Raw genomic sequence first — 17,452 nt, forward strand, 5'->3', positions numbered from 1 at the left:
ACCAGCGCTGCAGATTTTAAGGTACTTTGGGGCAGTAGTAGATCTTTACGCAGCTGTTGAAGTAACTTTTTTCTTATTCAATGTCAAATTTTAAACAATGCACAAACATACAACCATGATCTAAGTTGCATACATTTTTATCTATATAAATATAATGCTGTTTTTAAATAATACATATGTATGAATTAGCAGGCTTTAGAACTGTTGAGCTCTACTACTATTACTGGAGTTAGACTTTCAGAAGAATTCTTCTCTGATTCGGGCATATAAATAAAGTGTTAGTCTTGAATGTTCTTGTTGAACTTTGTATACCTGGGCAGTTAATGTAGATCTCTGTACAGAAGGAATTTCTTCTGAAAGCATAACTGTCCTCAACAGGTGAATGATGAGTTATGTCCAGATCGGTTGTACCATAGATCTGTGCTTTTAATGGTTTGTTATGTTGAGTTACTGTTTTAAATTTCATCATGTGGAGTGCTATTTTTAAACACTTGCATAAATACTGAACTATAAGTGCTTAGATGCATGTTTTCTGGTTTAGGTCTTAATTGCTATAGCCAAATAAATCTGTGTAAGCACATACACCTTTGTTAATATTAGACGCAGAACTAAGGAAAATAAATGTGGCACATTAACTGGATTTTCACCTTATATTGATATTTCAGGTTAAGCTTTAGATCTATATATCAAGGTTTTTTTAAACTAAGCATAGTCCAGTTACGCATTTTATCACTAGTTGTGTCAGTTTATTTGGACTGGATTTTAAAAGTGCTATACAAATGGCTGACTCCAGGTAGTATGGACTGAAATACACTATACACAGATATGTGGGTGTATAAGTCTTCAGGTTAAATTGCTATTAAAAGAATAAACATGCAGTATCTAGAAATACAAAAGCTGATTTTTTTTTTCTCGCCCTATTTTTACAATGTTTCTGTGTCTTAATTTATTTAAGGGAGAAGCATTGTAGTTCATATGTAAGGCAGAACAGGGCTCAGGTATAAAATTACTGTTTGCTGTCTCTTCTGGTACATAGAGAATATGTATTGGTTCAGATGTGCTTGAAAGGATAAAGTTACATTCAGCACCAGAGTTGGTCTTAATTAAGTTTTTAATTTCTAATTTACTTTACAAAGTTGGAGCATAACATTTAGCACTCTTGAATTTCCACCTCTTTTTCCATAATAACTAATTGAATTGCTCCTTTCTTCCCTCTATGTGTGATCCTGATTCTGCTGGACTATCTGCTGAACTTCATGACAACATCACTTGTGGTTTTTGTTGTAACTCACATTTGGCATGTTCCAAATGGACTTGTATTAGCATAATGAGAGATTCCCTCAAGGAGGTCCATCACAGATGGGTTCACCTCTGGTTAGTAGAACGGGCTCTGAAACTCCTCAGCCGCCAATGAGTGGTGTAGGTGCCGTGAGTGGTGGACCTGGTGGCTTTGGTAGAGGAAATCCAGGGGGCAACTTTGAAGGACCTAACAAGCGTCGCAGATACTAAAACTTATTTCATTCCTTACTGTTTAGAAATTCCAGTAAAACTATACAGTGATATGCCTTTATAATTTTAGCTGTAACCTGGAAACGGTTTTATTGTTATTGTAGTCTTTAAAACGGTTTCTTTTGTAAAACTTTTTTTGTATTCAGTCATAGGCTTTGTAGTATAGAGCAGAAATGATGCAGATCATTATGTAAGGCAATGTGTTTGTGACTAGCAAAATACAATGTGACTATGCTGTAAAACGTGCAGTTATCTGATTACAATAAAATATAAAAATCACTTGAAAGGATTTTGGGAATGTTATTACTAATACTGGGTGAGAATGATTTTATGCTTAATTATAAGTGGCATCATTTTCATTCTTATGTAGTTTTTACTATGTGTCGAGAAAAATTCATTCTTAATAGTGAATCTGTTTAGCTAAACTGCATGTTGCAGTACATACTATGAACAATTTATAATACAACTGCTTTTGTTTGTTCTGACTTTTGAAGAACGTCAAATTTTATACAAAGTGTTCTCAAGGATTCTGCGTCCTTGCATCTCAGTCTCCCTTTGCAAACTTAGTCGCGAGGCTTATCAACAGAGTATATCCGTTACTCAAATTAATGGAAAATTTAACTTGGGGGGCGTGGGGGGGGACCTTTGGAAGACTAATCTGTATGTATGCTTTATTCATAACAATATGAATGAATTTGCATAAACCATACTTCTGCAGAAGAAAAATTGTTGTGACATCTATGTTCTACTGATCGTTAAAAGTCTCTTGCAAGGAAGGAGACATTTGTGCAAGATTGTTTAAAGCCTTCCATTGTGTAATGCATCATTATAAGTATACATTTCCCCCAACGGCTGATTTGAATAGAAACATCTGTTATCAATTATTAACTGTTTAATTAGGAGGCAAATACATGTTTTCCAGTTAAAATAATTGTTCACTTAGAGTAATATGCATTTAGAAGGATTGCACATGAGTATTCTTGATAAATATTTTACAGAATGATGAATTTGAAAAATACCCATTTCCAATACAACTCAGGCTAGATTTGCTGATTGAGTCTTAAGATAAAACTGATGATAAAGCTGTTAGGAAGCTTATGATTCGGATTTTGTCAGCCATGGAAGATGATGGAAAAGACCTATTGGTTCTATTCCTGTAACAGCAAGAAAGTAGGGATATTTTCGGTTACCATTGCTTTTTTCCTGCGCAAAATATTAGCGTTCTGTTTTTATCAGTTCACTCACATTTTCAGAAGTAGAAATTAATAAAACTAAATTTTAATCTGCATTGAGTAGTGATACTAAATTGATTAAAAACGGATTTGAGATAACATGGTACCCTAATTATGTTGAAATTGTATGTACATAGCTCAAAGCATGGGATGCAAGCAGCAGAGAATGCACGCATGTGTTACTTCCTAATATAGCAGGGATGGTTGTGGTGAATTGAATTGTGAGCAAATGGGTAACAGGAAAATTGGGGCATTGCTGGCATTTTGGAAGTACACTGTTATTTAAATTGCCAGTGTTAATATGGCTTAAGATAGGGATTGTTTTCATGCAATTCAGGAGTTACCGCTGTGTAGGTCCTTACTTGTGACATCTATAACTACTAAGCATTTTCCTCGAGACTGTCTTTAATGTTGCCCTCTTTTGCTTGACTTTGAGATACATGCCACACTTCATAGTTTGTAATGCAATAGTGAGTTAGGTTTAAAGTCTGAAATACTCCTTCCCCTACTTGAAATATGTATTGTGTTACAGCACTCACTCTTCCAAAAAAAACCCTGCAACTGGTTTTACATAGCACACTGTTCCTAAAACTCAACGTTTGGGAAAATTGCTGTTTTTTCACTAGGTGTAAACTAGCGTTTGCATACAGCAACTGCTTAAGCTCTCTGGTGTACTGCATTCAGTTGAAAATGCAGTTTACATCGGTGTCTAGTAAGGTGTCTAAATATTAGATTACTTCTGTCTCATCTTTTCTGCCCTTGTACATGGCGTTTTTTGTGGGGGTTGAGAAAGTACTGGTGTGAGTTGGTAATCCTAAACTGTAAAGCTGTAAGGGAAACGCGTTTTAAATATAACTTGAACTATATTCAAGAGGTCTGTTCAGTTTTTCAAAGGAAAAGGCTGTGTCATTCAGGCCTTTTGGCTATCTCTTATATATTTGTTTAGATATATACACCCTCATCCTTGTAGTATCTGAGTATGTTAATCATGTGTTATCAGAAGTATGTTAAACATGCAAATCTGCAAAAAGTGGTTCATTCTTCCCTTGCCAGCCTCATGCTGTTTTAAGTGCATGTTTGTCGCACTGCATATTTGCTAGCAAGCAGAGGTATGTATGTATTTGAAAGTTATTGTAGATTTTAATTAGTATTAGTGATTTTCATTCCACTGTTGTGAGCTACCCTTCTTGTAAAACTCTGACTTGGTTGGCTCTGCTGCATAGTAGCAGTGGATTTGTCTGCTGTCCTTATTGCAGCAAATTATCTAATCTCTTTTTAAATACCCATGAACCAAGCCTTTAAGTCCTAAAAAAGAAATACTGAAATGTTGAATTTGGGCACACTTTAAAGATTTCATGAAGAATTCCTTTTGTAGCTGATGACAGGCTGCTGAATTCTGCTCTTAATAAAAGCTTTCTTAAGGCTGCCTGGACATGTTGATTGTATACAGCTCAACAGTAAAGGCGGTGATTTTTGTTTCACCATACGTGGTAGTAATTGACTCTAGCTATACAATAAACACAAAATTTTGTTAGAAAAGGAATGGTCCCAATTTGTTTCCTAAACATGGTATGTAGATGTGGCCAAGCAGCGTTTCTGCTTGAAGGTACTGCCCATGTGCTGGAAGTGATTAATTTTTCTTGTTCCTCATCTGGCCAATGAGTTTATAATTTTTTCTGTGTACACATGTACTTAAGTTTTTAACTGTCTTTGGTCTGTTTGACTAGAAAGCGCAGTGAAGTCCTGACTTTCTGCTGTATGCTGTGGTAAAACAAATAAGCTTGGAAAGGATATGAAATTGAAAGCTACAGTGCACTAACTTTACTGAGTTTTTATGTTATTCCTGAAATTTCAGTCTAAACTGCTTAATTTTCATGCGAGATACAATTTTAATACTTAAAGATAGCAAAGCCTTACTATTCCATTTAAATAAGAGAAAACACACTGACACCAGAATCTAGCTTGTCTAACTGCGTTTGCATTTATCACCTCAGTCATTTGAAGGGCAGCTATTGGGCACTTAAAAAAAAATAAAATTCACTTTGCTTGTGAGTTAATTTTGTTGTAGTTCTGTCCAGTGTGCTCATTAGATGAAGCACATTGAAATCTTGGGAAAGTTGGTGGTGATTCAAGTATACTTAATAGTATTTATTGCCTAAGAAAAATATAGATTACTATGGTTTACTTAGAAAATTCCTGACCTTAAGTTGTTTTATTGTCCACATCTGTTTTATCCAATTGGACATAAAGATGTGATAAACTGGAGGTTTTTATTAGAACAAAAGGTTAAAATAGATGACAAGAAGACAATATGAACTAAATGTTAACGTTAATTTAATTTTAACCATAATCCAATAGGATTTTATAGTATGTGTTCTTTGAGGAGCATGCTGATCTGAAGTATACTGTAGTCTTTTAAAATGTTATACCAAATGCATTTTTCCTCTTTTCCACTTTTAATTCAGATTTTTTTTAACTTGAAAAATACAATAATCTGTAATTACAAATTCTTTTGAAAGGTACTAAATGCAAATGCATTGATTTTTATGAAGTACTGATTATTAAACGGTCATAATCTGCCTTGAGATAACAGCTCAAAAAATGCTGAAATAACCAATCTAAAGGAAGATTCTTAAGTGAAAAACAAAACCCCTTAGGCCTTTTGAAGGAAGCATATGCTTTGAGGTGATGTTCAGCAAATGAGTGGTGTGCTCTGATGGCATGAAGTTCATTTTACTTAAGCATGTTGTGGAAAGTAATTTTTGGGCATACTCCTTAATAGAAAATTTTTTGTATAACAAGTTGGATCATAATTCTTCCCTTCTCAGTGAAGACAAGTCAAAATAAACTGTAATTGAACTATTAAAATGGCAGGGAAGGCTGGGTAGCAACTGGTGGAATCAGTTTAGATTGGACTGGAAACGTGAATGGGTTCTCAGTCCCATTCCTGAGACTCGAAGTGGTGCATATCTGTAGGTGGAGTTTCAGAGTCTCCATCCAGCATCTCTTGCTAGCTTGTGCTTGGGGCCAAGACCAGGGGACTTGAGAGAACACGTATCTCATGCAATTTAATTGTCTTCTCAGGAGCCCTGAATTTATTGATTTGGGCACTGTGCTGTCATTAAGATGCAGAACCATCATGGGATTTGGTGCTTTCCTGGGACTGTTAGCTCACTTCTAGCATGAGGGAATATCAGTCCAAACTTCCCTGATTCTTGAACAGTGAGGAGGGAGTGAGTGTGGCCTATGGAAAATACAGAGGCTGGACATTACTCCTTTAGATTATTGGCTATTCAGTGCTAATTTAGTGGCAAATATTGGACTGTATTATCCCAAAAGCATTTGCTTTCTTAAAAATCCATTCAGTGAAATGCGAAACCTTAATAACAATAGAAGGATTGACTAAAAACTTGCAATACATGTCAAGTATAACTTTTCCCGTTGGATTGACTTTCTGTTGCCTTTTGGGATATACTGTAAAATATACTTGGTAGGTGGTCTCACCAATTTGCTGTTATGAAGAAATCTGTTTTGTTAATAGTTTTGGGGTTTTCCCCATAAAATATTTTTAAAATTATAGCTCTGGGCATTTCAGGTTTGTTTGCACAGTAATCCATGAAATGCTGAAGTTTATAAAAATTATCTATGTCTAAAATAGAAGTTGTAGAACAGATAAACTGAACATTAAATTTTCATGAAAACAATACTTTTGATGATTTTAAATGCATGGAAACAAGCCCTCAATGTGTTTGTTTTCAGTGGGATAGTTTTAATAGGTCTTTTCCATCTTGAACTTCCTTAAGCTACTATGAAAATTAATGTAATTGAAATTTGGAGGTATTCATATTAATGACCTAAGCCTGATTTCCAAAAGCAGTAAGACATGGGTTTCTTCTGAAAAGCAGTTTAGAACAGCAACCATTTTTTCCTAATTGAAGGAACTGTTCAGAAAAGTTGAAGTTCAGAGAGAAGCATAGCATACTTATAGGTAAAACCATTTAAAAAAATGCTTTCATATAGTGATTATTTTATACCTAAAACACATTAAAAGAAAAAAAAAAAAACCCTTTGTAAGTGTGGGTAAAAACTTAGTGATTTGTATGTAGTCCCTCGAGGACAAAATGGTCATAATAAGAGGTATGAGATTCAAAAGGAACTTAACTGTGTTACTGCATACATGTGCTGATAAGGTTTTTCCATTTGTTTTGGTAAATGGTTTGTCTAGAGCTTCTATTGTTCCTAGTTTTACTAGTGTGCTTTTATATCTTAATTTCTGTAGAATAAAGCATAGCTGTATAATTTGATTGAATTTACATGCTAACTGTATGTGGGACGTTAAGTGCTTGACCTGAAAGAAGCATGGTGAGAATAAAGATATTGTTCTTGCCTTTTTCTCAGTTAAAAAATTGCATAGAACCTTGGACAGGAATAAGTGTGAAGGGTCTTGTATATAAATTGAAAAAAGATGGGGAAGGGGGAATAAAGTAAAATAATAAAAATGGGAGAAATGTGGTTTAATTCTGTATGTACACCAGACTCACAAAAATAACTTCAAAGCTTGTTATACATGAAAACCACAAACTAATTTTTAATGCAAAAGATGGAAATGCCAGTTACATTAACGTCTTTGATTTTTTTTTTTAACTTTGGATTTTAGTGTTGTGCAGATGGCCAAGGAATAGCAGAAAAATGGAAATGAACTAATGTTCTAAAAAATTTTAATATTCATGGAACGTAGGGTGGGACCACTGCAGTTGGATATTTTTCTTCTGTGTCGTTCTTGTGAAATTGTTCTGTAGGACTTGATTTTTGCGGCTGAATACAGCAGCTGTATACAGCATACACATCTCATGTTGTCGTAAGTATGAAACAGCTGATTTTAAGATGATTAGCCTCTCATCAAACCAGTGAGAATTCAGTCTTACACCTTTGTTGTAGCCAGAGAAGCACCAAACAGAAGATGGTGTGAAGGAAAATAAAATAGTGAATATTTATTAGTAATTATGGGATAGGATTAAGGTATTTTCAGTAGTGTTTTGCATTAATTTCAGTGTAATAAATGTTTTCTTTATGTGAAAGGGAAAGTAATTTCATTCTCTGTAAATATTTGAAAGGAAAAAAAAAACCCACCAAAGTGGAACACCCCTCCCAAAAAACAGAAATTCCACCCCCCAGTGCTGCACAGCCCCCCACCCCCACCCCACCCCCACCCCCACCCCCCCCCCCCTGCAAAACAGGTTTTCCCTCTTTAAATAACCGTGTATACTTAAGCAAGGTGGAAAACCACGTATACTTAAGCATGTTGGAAGAGGAAATGTAATAAATATAAAAAGATGTAAAACCAACAAGGATTTATTGTACTTCTTTTTGCAGCTGTTTGCTCTTGGTGTTTTGGGCATTTTAATGTGTTTCTTTTTTTAAAAGCTCAATCCTTCATTATTTGCTGTAAAAGGATTTATTCTGCAGTGCTGTTACTAAGCTTTAAATATTTCTATCTAGTGTAAAATTGCAGGAAAAACCCCCTGCATAAACTAGCTATTGCAGTACTGTAGAATGCAGTCTTTGAACTGCCAGCTGGAAGTGGTCTTTCAAGCTGCTTACAAATGTTTTAAATATTTATATGCTAATGGAAAATTTGAAATATTTGTGTGCATATTTCAAATAATAATTCAATATATGCATTGCTGCAGATATGAATAGCCCTTTGCCCTCCTTGCTACTTGGTCCTGCTTCCTGCCTGCTTTGTGCCACACTTGCATCTCTGTGCCAATGCAGTGAGCAGGGTAAAAGAAACCCAGTGAAAATTACAGATCCTGCTCATTTCAGTGTGGAAGGAAAGAACAGCAAGGAGTGGGCAGTAGAGCAAGACTCTTCATAACTGTGCGGACATAGGTTAGTTTGTGCTGTGTCTACATGCCACATAGAGAATGTGGTTTTATATATGTTCTCCTTAAGTGAGTTTGGATGAGTTTTCAGTACTTCTGAGAAATACATAGCTTAGACCAAATAGGTAAGAAATATGTTAAGGGCTTTATATGTCTGAATAGCACAGTTATGTTTTACATTTCAGTGACAGTTGGCCCAAGAGGGCAAATATTTGAAGTAATGAAGAAAAAAAGGTACACTAAGATGTTGAGCCAAATTACATGTGAGCTTGATCTGTCTGTTCACTTTCTGCAGTTGCCAAGAAGGTTACGTGCAAGCCATTAAAGTATGGAAAATAGTGTCCTTCATGATTTCTCCAGGAGAGATGATACACACAGTTGCTTTAGAGAAGCAAGACTATTCATGTGTACTTTTTCTTGGAAAAAAACATGTAAACTGCAATTACAAAGATGGGAAATACTGTCTGTTAAAATGCTAACATTCTTCATTCTTTGATAAAATAGCACTGCATTGTTCCATATATTATGTTCCAATTTTAAGGGACAGAGCATGTGAAAGGTAAGCTGTAGCTCCAGTTTTAATCAACTTCAAATCAAAAGCCTTTTCCAGAAGGCACAGAAGGAAAACTTTAATGATGAAACAGTAGTTCATCTTCAGTTTTGTTCCAGTGTGGAACATTGTGCTTCTAGAACTGCCGGCATTGTATTAGTAGCGGTTCCACATCTGACATTTTCAGAACCAGAGCTGTGCCAAATAATGCAAATAAAGTTTCTGCCTTAGTGTGTGAAGAATGCAGTTATTACATTTCAAAAACTGAATGTTCAAGAGTTTTGAAAGAAAATGTATGGAATAATTGTCATATATTGAATTACTGGTTTAAAAGTGAAAATTATGTTAACTTGGCAGTTGGGATGGCTATGACTTTTTGGTAGAACCGTTTTGGTATATGTGCTGGTTTATCGCTGCCATGTTATGCTTTGTGTAGTTTTTGTAATATCACTTAATGCATGTTCAACATCATTCTTGCATCACAGTTGTGTACAGTTTGATATTTTATTCACACTGCTGAATGCAAATGTCTGTAGCGGGGGGTACTAGAGCATTTGTGTGGTACTATGTAACTTGTTCAGGAGGGTTTTCCATTGCTAAGCTTGCTATCTGTTTTGTGTTCACTCTGCATGTTTTGTGCAAAATATGCTTTTTCTATTGCATTTGGGGAAAAAGTAGCAAGTCATGAAAACGTGTTTATTAGGAAAGTAAACGGAAGTCCTGGATGCCTCTTACTGCTTCTAAAATGACAGCTGGCTCAGGAGAATAAAATCGCTTGGTATACTTTCATGCATGATTACATCTAGATGTTTTTTTCCTGCTTATGGCCCACTTGAGTATTAGTGTTAAAGATAAAAAAAAAAAAAAAGTCCAGTTTAGTTTCCATAGATAATCTGGTTTTAATCACGAGCATGTGTACAAGACAGTAAATTAATCACAAATGACTTGATGTTTGCTCTAGATAGTACTGTAACTCCTCAAGTTGTATTAAACATAAACCCAATAATTAGTTTCAATTTCATCATTCTAAAACTGAAACTTTAAAAATTGTATTGAGAGTAAGGCAGTCCACTGGGGGGCGGCGGAAAGTACAAATCTGTGGAGAAATTGTGCTCTGGTACCGAGTTGCATTATGTTACTGGGCGTGTGTTTTTTACTCTTTAAATTGGGCCCATTGTGCGAAACTGTTTGTTATAGAGACTTGAGAAGAAATATAATTAGTCTTATTTTACCCAGTTACAAGTATTAATTCATTGTTAGCATCTTAAAAATAGAATTGGTTAGATTAGGCACATGTACTTTACTGGAGATGATGGCATGTAGTATGAATACCAGAAATAGGATAATTCAAGTGTTGGTAGTTACTGAAGACTGATAATATGTTATGCCTTTAAGCCTAGTTGGATAAAAGCTGATCTTAAGCATTATTCTTACTACCTTTGAAATGGATTCTTTCATATATCTTCCAGTTAACCATAAACCTGAATTTCCCAGGTGTCTGATATTTTTGGGTAATAAATACTGATTTTAAAACTCTGTGCTCAGAACCTTGATACTACATTTCTGCTTTATTGCTGTAGTAGTCACAGAAGTACTCACAGGTTTGAAAGTGTTCATCTAGATTTTTGGGGAGGGTAAGGGATTGATTATTCTATGTTGCTTAATTCTTGAGGCCTCAGGTGGGAAAACTGGTAATATAGAATCTTATTATTGTAAAAAAGAAAAGAATTTTAAAAAATCAAAATTGTTTTAAAATCTGTTATCTTCAAAACTGCCCAGTGTTGAGGAAGCTGAATGGTGTATCTTTAAAGAAGGTGGGAAAAACTTTATTTTACCAGAGGTCTTACATATTTATGAAGTATTTAAGCTCTAAATCTTTCACTGGTCTGATGTTGAGGATGTTGTGACTCAACCCTAACCTTCTATTAGTATTGGGTGGAAATCCTGCAAGCTTCTGCAAAGCTTTAGAAGTGATGTGAGGACGTAATGTGACGTACTGCCTATAGGACTGGGCCAAGTCGTTCATCTTTGAAGATTGTCACTGGCCTGCTCAGGGTGTGCTTATCCATTCCATTTAGGACTTCGTTTCCTATTCTGTATTCCAGCTTTTCTTTTATTGTAAGTAAACGGTTTTAATTTTTCCTGATGATGTGGAAGATATGAGCTGTATAAAACTTTATTTGGGGGTTGTAATACTAAACAATGGAAATGGGTTAGAAAGAATCAGATGTCAGATGCACGGTAAAAACATGATTTGGCAAGTTATTATGTACCTCTCCATGTGTGTTTTGTTAGTATATGAATATCATGTATGTATTCTTAACCTGTTGTGTCGTTAAAAAGGATTTATAGCTCTTCCTGAGGGGGAAAAAAAGACTTCATTCTGGATTAATTTAATTTTAAAGTTTCTCTTTTGTGTAAATCAGTACACAATAATTAAGTGACAGAATACATGAGAACTTAAAAAAATAGCTAGGTGCCCTTTCTTGACTCATAGGTGTGTCGAAATACTAATATGGAAAAGTAAAAGCAGATAAGTGCTCTTCATGGGTTTACAGATGGGGGAGATAATAATGTGGAAAAGCATGATGATGTGGTTTGACCTCATCTTTCAGTTTGTTTCTTCTAAAAATTTGGAAGCTACCGTAGAACTAAAAACCCCAAATATGACTCTTGATAAACTTCATCTAAAATTCTTAAATGTTGTTTCAGAGTTCTGCTATAAATGAAACTAGTTCAATGTAAACATACAAATAAAATACATGCTTTAATGGACAAAATAAGTCTGAAAGCCTGTGTTTCATTAAGATATGGAGAAGAGTAATGTTATTGGGGAGTTGGCTATATTTTCTCGTATTTTTAGTTTTTGTCTATGTAACCTTAAAGGAACAGAGGTGGAACTTTAATAATGACATGCAGGGAAAAGCTAAATATACAAGACAAAATTGTGCTGAGAAAGGACTGAAGTTCAACTATGTGTAACTTAATGTACTGATGCTTCCAATAGAGGACTTCTGTCATGAGTTAAGAGAGCTCCTGCTTAAAAACAAATGCTGCCCAAATCTGGTCCTGCTCTTATTGCAGGAAAATGTCATCTTTGCCTTGCTCATGATAAAACAAGAATAGGACTATCAGGATTTAAGTTTATGAAGGACATTATTTTGCCACAGTGATAAATTTGCGTAATTGAACAGTCAGCACCTGAGGTAGCTTGTCTGCTGATTTGAGTATGTGTACTGCTACATGACTGTCATAACCTTCCCAGGACTTTGAATATGGTAGTGCCTTCAGTTGCTTCAGCAGTTGCTTCACCTGCCTCAGTTAATGAAGTTCCTTTATGGCTACAAGGATGCTTTTTGAAGTCTTCATCTCTTCTGCTTAGCAAATACCAGCTGCACAGTGGCAGCTACTGCAGTTGGGGGTTGAGGGTGGTATAGGCACGGAGCGCTTAAATCAGGATTTGCTCTTGCCAGCTACAGTCTTCTTAGTTTACATGTTTTCGGTCACTGCAATGCACTTCCAGTTGTTAACTTTTGTGAATTATAAATGTGTTCTCAATGAGGTATTGATCTGAGCAAGCTTGAGTAGAGACTTAATAAATATTATGCACAAGTTTCAAAAAATACAAACCGGTTTCACTTGTACAGTCAACAACACAAATTCCTCTGATATGAATCTGTTGGATGGTTATTTCAGTCTGATTCCCTGATTTCATAGTAAAGATGCGAAGACCTGGTTCTACCTCCAGGTGCTGAGGTTCATCTTTAAACTATTTGGATATCTGCATTTAGTTTATACGGTGTGGTGTAAATTGGAATCAGCCAAAATTTATATATAAATATACCCTGTCAGAGCATATTCAGCAATCAGATGTGAGATTTTGCAGAGCTCAGAATGAAAGCAAGTTGACTGAAATAGGTTTTTAAATAAGATAGAAATAAAGTTACAAGAAGGCAAGAACAATGTTGAGCAGAATAGGAGAGCAAACTGTGAGCTCTTTGAAGATGGTCCGTAAAAAGTAGTGGAAGAATCTGATAACAAGTAAATCTTCTGTTAACCTTTCAAAGAAATTGATGCGTTTGTTTTGAAACGTGGACTTAATTGGAGAAGCTGCTGCTTGCTTATGTGGAGTTTCTTTTTCAAGACATAGCAAATAATATTTGTAGTGTGTTAGAATGGACGTTTTTTCCTTGTCTACATCAAAAACAGGTAACTGAAGTAACAGCTTTTACGTTCTAGTCTGTGTTCATAACCATTTTCTCATTAATGTGTTGATATTTACAAATTTGTCACCTGACATAATTTTGGTAACTTATTAAAAATGTGAGAATTATAGTATGAGCTTGAATCTTGAAATCTGAATGAACCATGACAAGAAATAGCGCCAACAGTCAACCTCTTTGATTTGAAATATTTTAGTCTTGAATATGATGCCGACTGACTGTGTTTGTATGTAAGATGATAACCAAAGGGAGTTCCCTCTTTCTTACCACGTGGTCTTGGCTTAGTCCTGTGCAAACGTGGTTTCATCATTAAGGCCTTTGTACTTTGTTGTTCTCAAGAGAAGAAAGTTGTAGCTAACTGGAGTGTCTTTAGGGGTAGATGGTGGGAGGATTAGTTTTAATAGTATTCCTAACATACACTGAGTTTCCCGATAGTTAAATCTGTTACTCAAAGTTGAAATTATTCCTAATATCGTGCTTTTCAGTCTTCTTCATTACATGTTAGTAGGTGCTTCCTTAGCTCTGCGTATATGAGAGCTGAGGCTTAATGCTTTTTTAAATGTTTAATATTCACTCACTTTGGGTAGGAACAATATCTTACAGATAGTGCCACTTCTACTAAAATAAGGAAAGTAAAAAGGTAATAGAAAGTTGAGATAAATGTTAGCGCAGCAGCAGCAATATGTCCAGTTGTGCAATGTAGAGGGCAAAAAGCCAAGTTTGAGTCCCAGCTTGCCAGATGATGAAGCTTGTACACCAGTAGCAAGTAGAGAATTTCTGCTCTTCAGTTTTATCTGGTTGAGTTTACTGTGTATTCTGCCTTAAACATTTTCACAGGTTCCCTGGTGTTAGGCACAACTGTTAGCCCAGGTCTGAGTAGTAATCTGCTTAGACTAGGCAAGCGTAGGCTTGGTTTGTTGCAAGGATTAGTTATGTCATATTGAAACAGATCTGTAAATACCTTCATGTCTACAAACCACAAGTTTTCATGAAGAAACGGTACCTTTCTTTAACGTTGCTTTGGGTTTTTTTTTTTTTTTTTTGTGAACAGGTAAGTCTTTATGTTAGTGGACCAATATGTGATAAAACATTTGCAGCATATCCTGCAGTTTTTTAATGCTGTTTTGTTGTCTTGGTCTTGAAGTACAGATTCCATTTCCTGTGTATTTCAAATCTAACATAAAATTTTCTGTTTTCTACCAAATACGGCTTTATTGTGGTGGAAGCTAGAAGATGGTGTTCTGTATTTGCCATAAAGTAATCAGAGATAGAAATTGCCACCCAGCAGAGGTAGCATAGGAAGGAAATTACTTAATTGCACAATGAATTACCAAATCTTTTGACAGGACCAGAGGCAATGGGCACAAATTGAAACACAGGATGCTCCCTCTGAACGTCAGGAAACACTTTTTTATGGTGAGGGTGACCGAGCACTGGCACAGGTTGCCCAGGGAGGTTGTGGAGTCTCCATCCTTGGAGGTATCAAAAGCTGTCTGGACATGTCCTGGCTCTAGGTGGCCCTGCTTGAGCAGGGGGTTGGACCAGATGACCTCCAGAGGTCCCTTCCAGCATTAACCCTTCTGTGATTCTGTCATCTAAATAAAGTTTTGATGTTATTGAACTTTTATATGAATCAACACTAAAAACCATGCTTAGGTATTTGAATGCTTCCTTACTAGGTTTCATTTCAATATAGATGTATATATTGCTTAGTGTTAAATTTTACATTTTCAAATGAAGCACTTCAAAGTTGAAGGCTCTTTGAGTGAATCTTGAGTTGTTGCTCTTTATAAGGACGGTGCGATCACAGCTTGCCCTGCCCCTTCCCCCAGCACAGTCTTACGTCTTCAGAGATTTTAGCCCCACAAAGATAATAAATTCTGCTGTCATTATTTTGGAAGAAGAGGTTAGGACACTGGCCTAACTTGGCACCTGCTGCAAAAATGACAGGTAAGGAATCCTACAGGAGGGAATGGGGAGTGTTGTGTGAAGCAGCATTGCTAACGCTTCAGAAGTAAATGCACTGTGTATCAGTGAGTTTCACAATTCCTTAGGAATGCTGGTTTTTTTAAATTAGAGAAAGTTGGATTATGCACAATCTAGGAAGTTTCTCTTAAAACTAGTTTCACCCCTAGTGTTTGGAAGATGCAGAATATCCTTAAACTAGTGAGGTCATCGCATCTCAACTATATAGAAGTATTTTTTTATAATAAAAAGTTTATGCTGATTTTCTGTAGCCTTAAAACTCTAAAATCTGAGAACTCTCTTAGGCTTTGCCTGTACACATTTTTGCTACTTTAAAACAATTGAAGAATTATTTTGAAATCAAACTAAATTGATATTAATTAAACCGTGCCTATTTAAATGTCTCTAAAAATTTCTTAGTGGTGTTCTCATGTCAGATTGCATAATTGTAAACTTGTGTGCACAGTGTGTAGGACAATGATATCCTGACTTCTGTTAAAGTAGTAGAGCAATAGTGATACTACTTAATTCTACGCTAGCTGCGCTGGCTTAACTAGTTTACAGCAGACTCTTCTAAATGTGTTTCAGACTCGTATGTAAACAGGCCATAAGTTTCTGTGATAGGTGAACTCACTCAGAATTTCTAGAACCTGACATAAAACAAGCTCGTGAAATTTTACTGTAACTTCCAATGCTGAGTGATGCAATGGTTTCAGATGCTTTTGATCTGTCAGGTTTCTTAAGTTCTCCTTGTTAATTGGTGAAGTCACAACTATATGTCATTATTTCTAGGTGAAAGAGATGATGAGGGTGAAAGGTTATTCCCTTCTTCAACAGTTTCGTACTTCTTAGCTGTTCATGATACGGTAAAGTATCACAAAATGCTCAGGAACTTCGCATCTTGTAACAGGGCATGTGAGTTCAGAATGGAGAAAATGATACTGTTACTTGGTTGTTTTTCCAAGCTGCTCAGCATGAACACATTGAAAGTAGAAATCTGCACATCTGAAGATGTTTCTGCTGCGTTAATGACAACATACATAGAATGGATAATTATGAAAACCACTGTCTGATTAGCCAGCTATTCTGGTGCTGCAGATTCTTCGACTTGACATGGGAATGTTAGGGAGCAATATAGGGGAGGGGGCTGTCTTCAAAAATACGGGATTGAGTTGCTGTTTCGTATAGGATTATTTTAATTACTTTGTGTGACTACAGCCTCAGTTCACAAAATTTTTCAAAAATAATGTATATATTTATGTATAAAATAAATATAAAAATATAACTTTAATTATACAGTGTGATAGAAGCGTGAGTGATGTTAGAAGTTAAAGACTTCATTACCTTCTGCTGATCAAATCCAAACTCGTTTGAAATTGTAGGGAATCTTTTTTTACAAAAAAAAAAAAAGGATCCTCCTTTTTTATTAAATGCACGTTCTTACATCTAGGAACATGTAAGCTGCACAGATGAAATCTTTGTCCTTTCTGTTTAAATCATTTCAGACAAGCTTATCATTCCCCAAATACTGAAGAAATAGTTTAAATTCTGTATGAGTCAAGTTTTGCAATCCAGGCAAAACAGAAAAATAAATGTCCCTTGATTGTAGTATTGTCACTAGTACGGATTTATTACCTAGTCACTAGTAACTGCCACTGTTTTTTCTTTTTTGAAATCTGATTCCAAAGGAGGATTATTGCTACATTCACATGCCTCATTCTGTATAAGATGCTGACTTCAGATACCCTATACCTTACAAATTGAAAATTGTGAAATAGATGTAAAGTGGTTTTAATAGTCTTGTCAAGGAAATTGAATGCCTTGCTGGCTCAGTTGAAGTAGTATTTGCTCTTTTGTTTCTAGGAACTTAGTTTTCCTTTTGAGCCTTAATTTGGCAATGTTCACTTTTTCCCTTAAATACTTATTTGCTTCTAGCTGTCTGCAAGTGTATGCTCTTAAGGAGAGAATTTGGGGAAGGTTATGTTGCAGATTGTCTCCTGTAATCACTGGCAGCCATGCAGTGATGCCCAGGTGATAACTGATTTACTCTCTGATGGTTTTATTGTTGCAAATATGTGCTTTTGTCCT

At 35.6% G+C, this 17,452-nt stretch overlaps 1 protein-coding gene across 4 annotated transcripts in view; it reads left to right on the forward strand.

Moving 5' to 3' along the window:
• The window catches only part of PSPC1 (paraspeckle component 1), a 69,666-nt gene that overhangs the window by 42,484 nt on the left and 9,730 nt on the right, over positions 1-17,452 (forward strand). The window contains exon 9 of one of the 4 annotated variants that reach the window (XM_075726040.1): positions 1,324-1,749. The exons of the other annotated variants lie outside the window; for them this stretch is intronic. Within the exon in view, the coding sequence (XP_075582155.1) occupies positions 1,324-1,509 (186 nt within the window). The 3' untranslated portion in view covers positions 1,510-1,749. Of the gene's footprint in view, positions 1-1,323; positions 1,750-17,452 lie in introns of those variants that run through there. 4 annotated transcript variants of the gene reach the window in all.

The sequence above is a fragment of the Pelecanus crispus genome, chromosome 1 (assembly GCF_030463565.1).
Source record: "Pelecanus crispus isolate bPelCri1 chromosome 1, bPelCri1.pri, whole genome shotgun sequence".
Taxonomy (NCBI): Eukaryota; Metazoa; Chordata; class Aves; order Pelecaniformes; family Pelecanidae; genus Pelecanus; species Pelecanus crispus.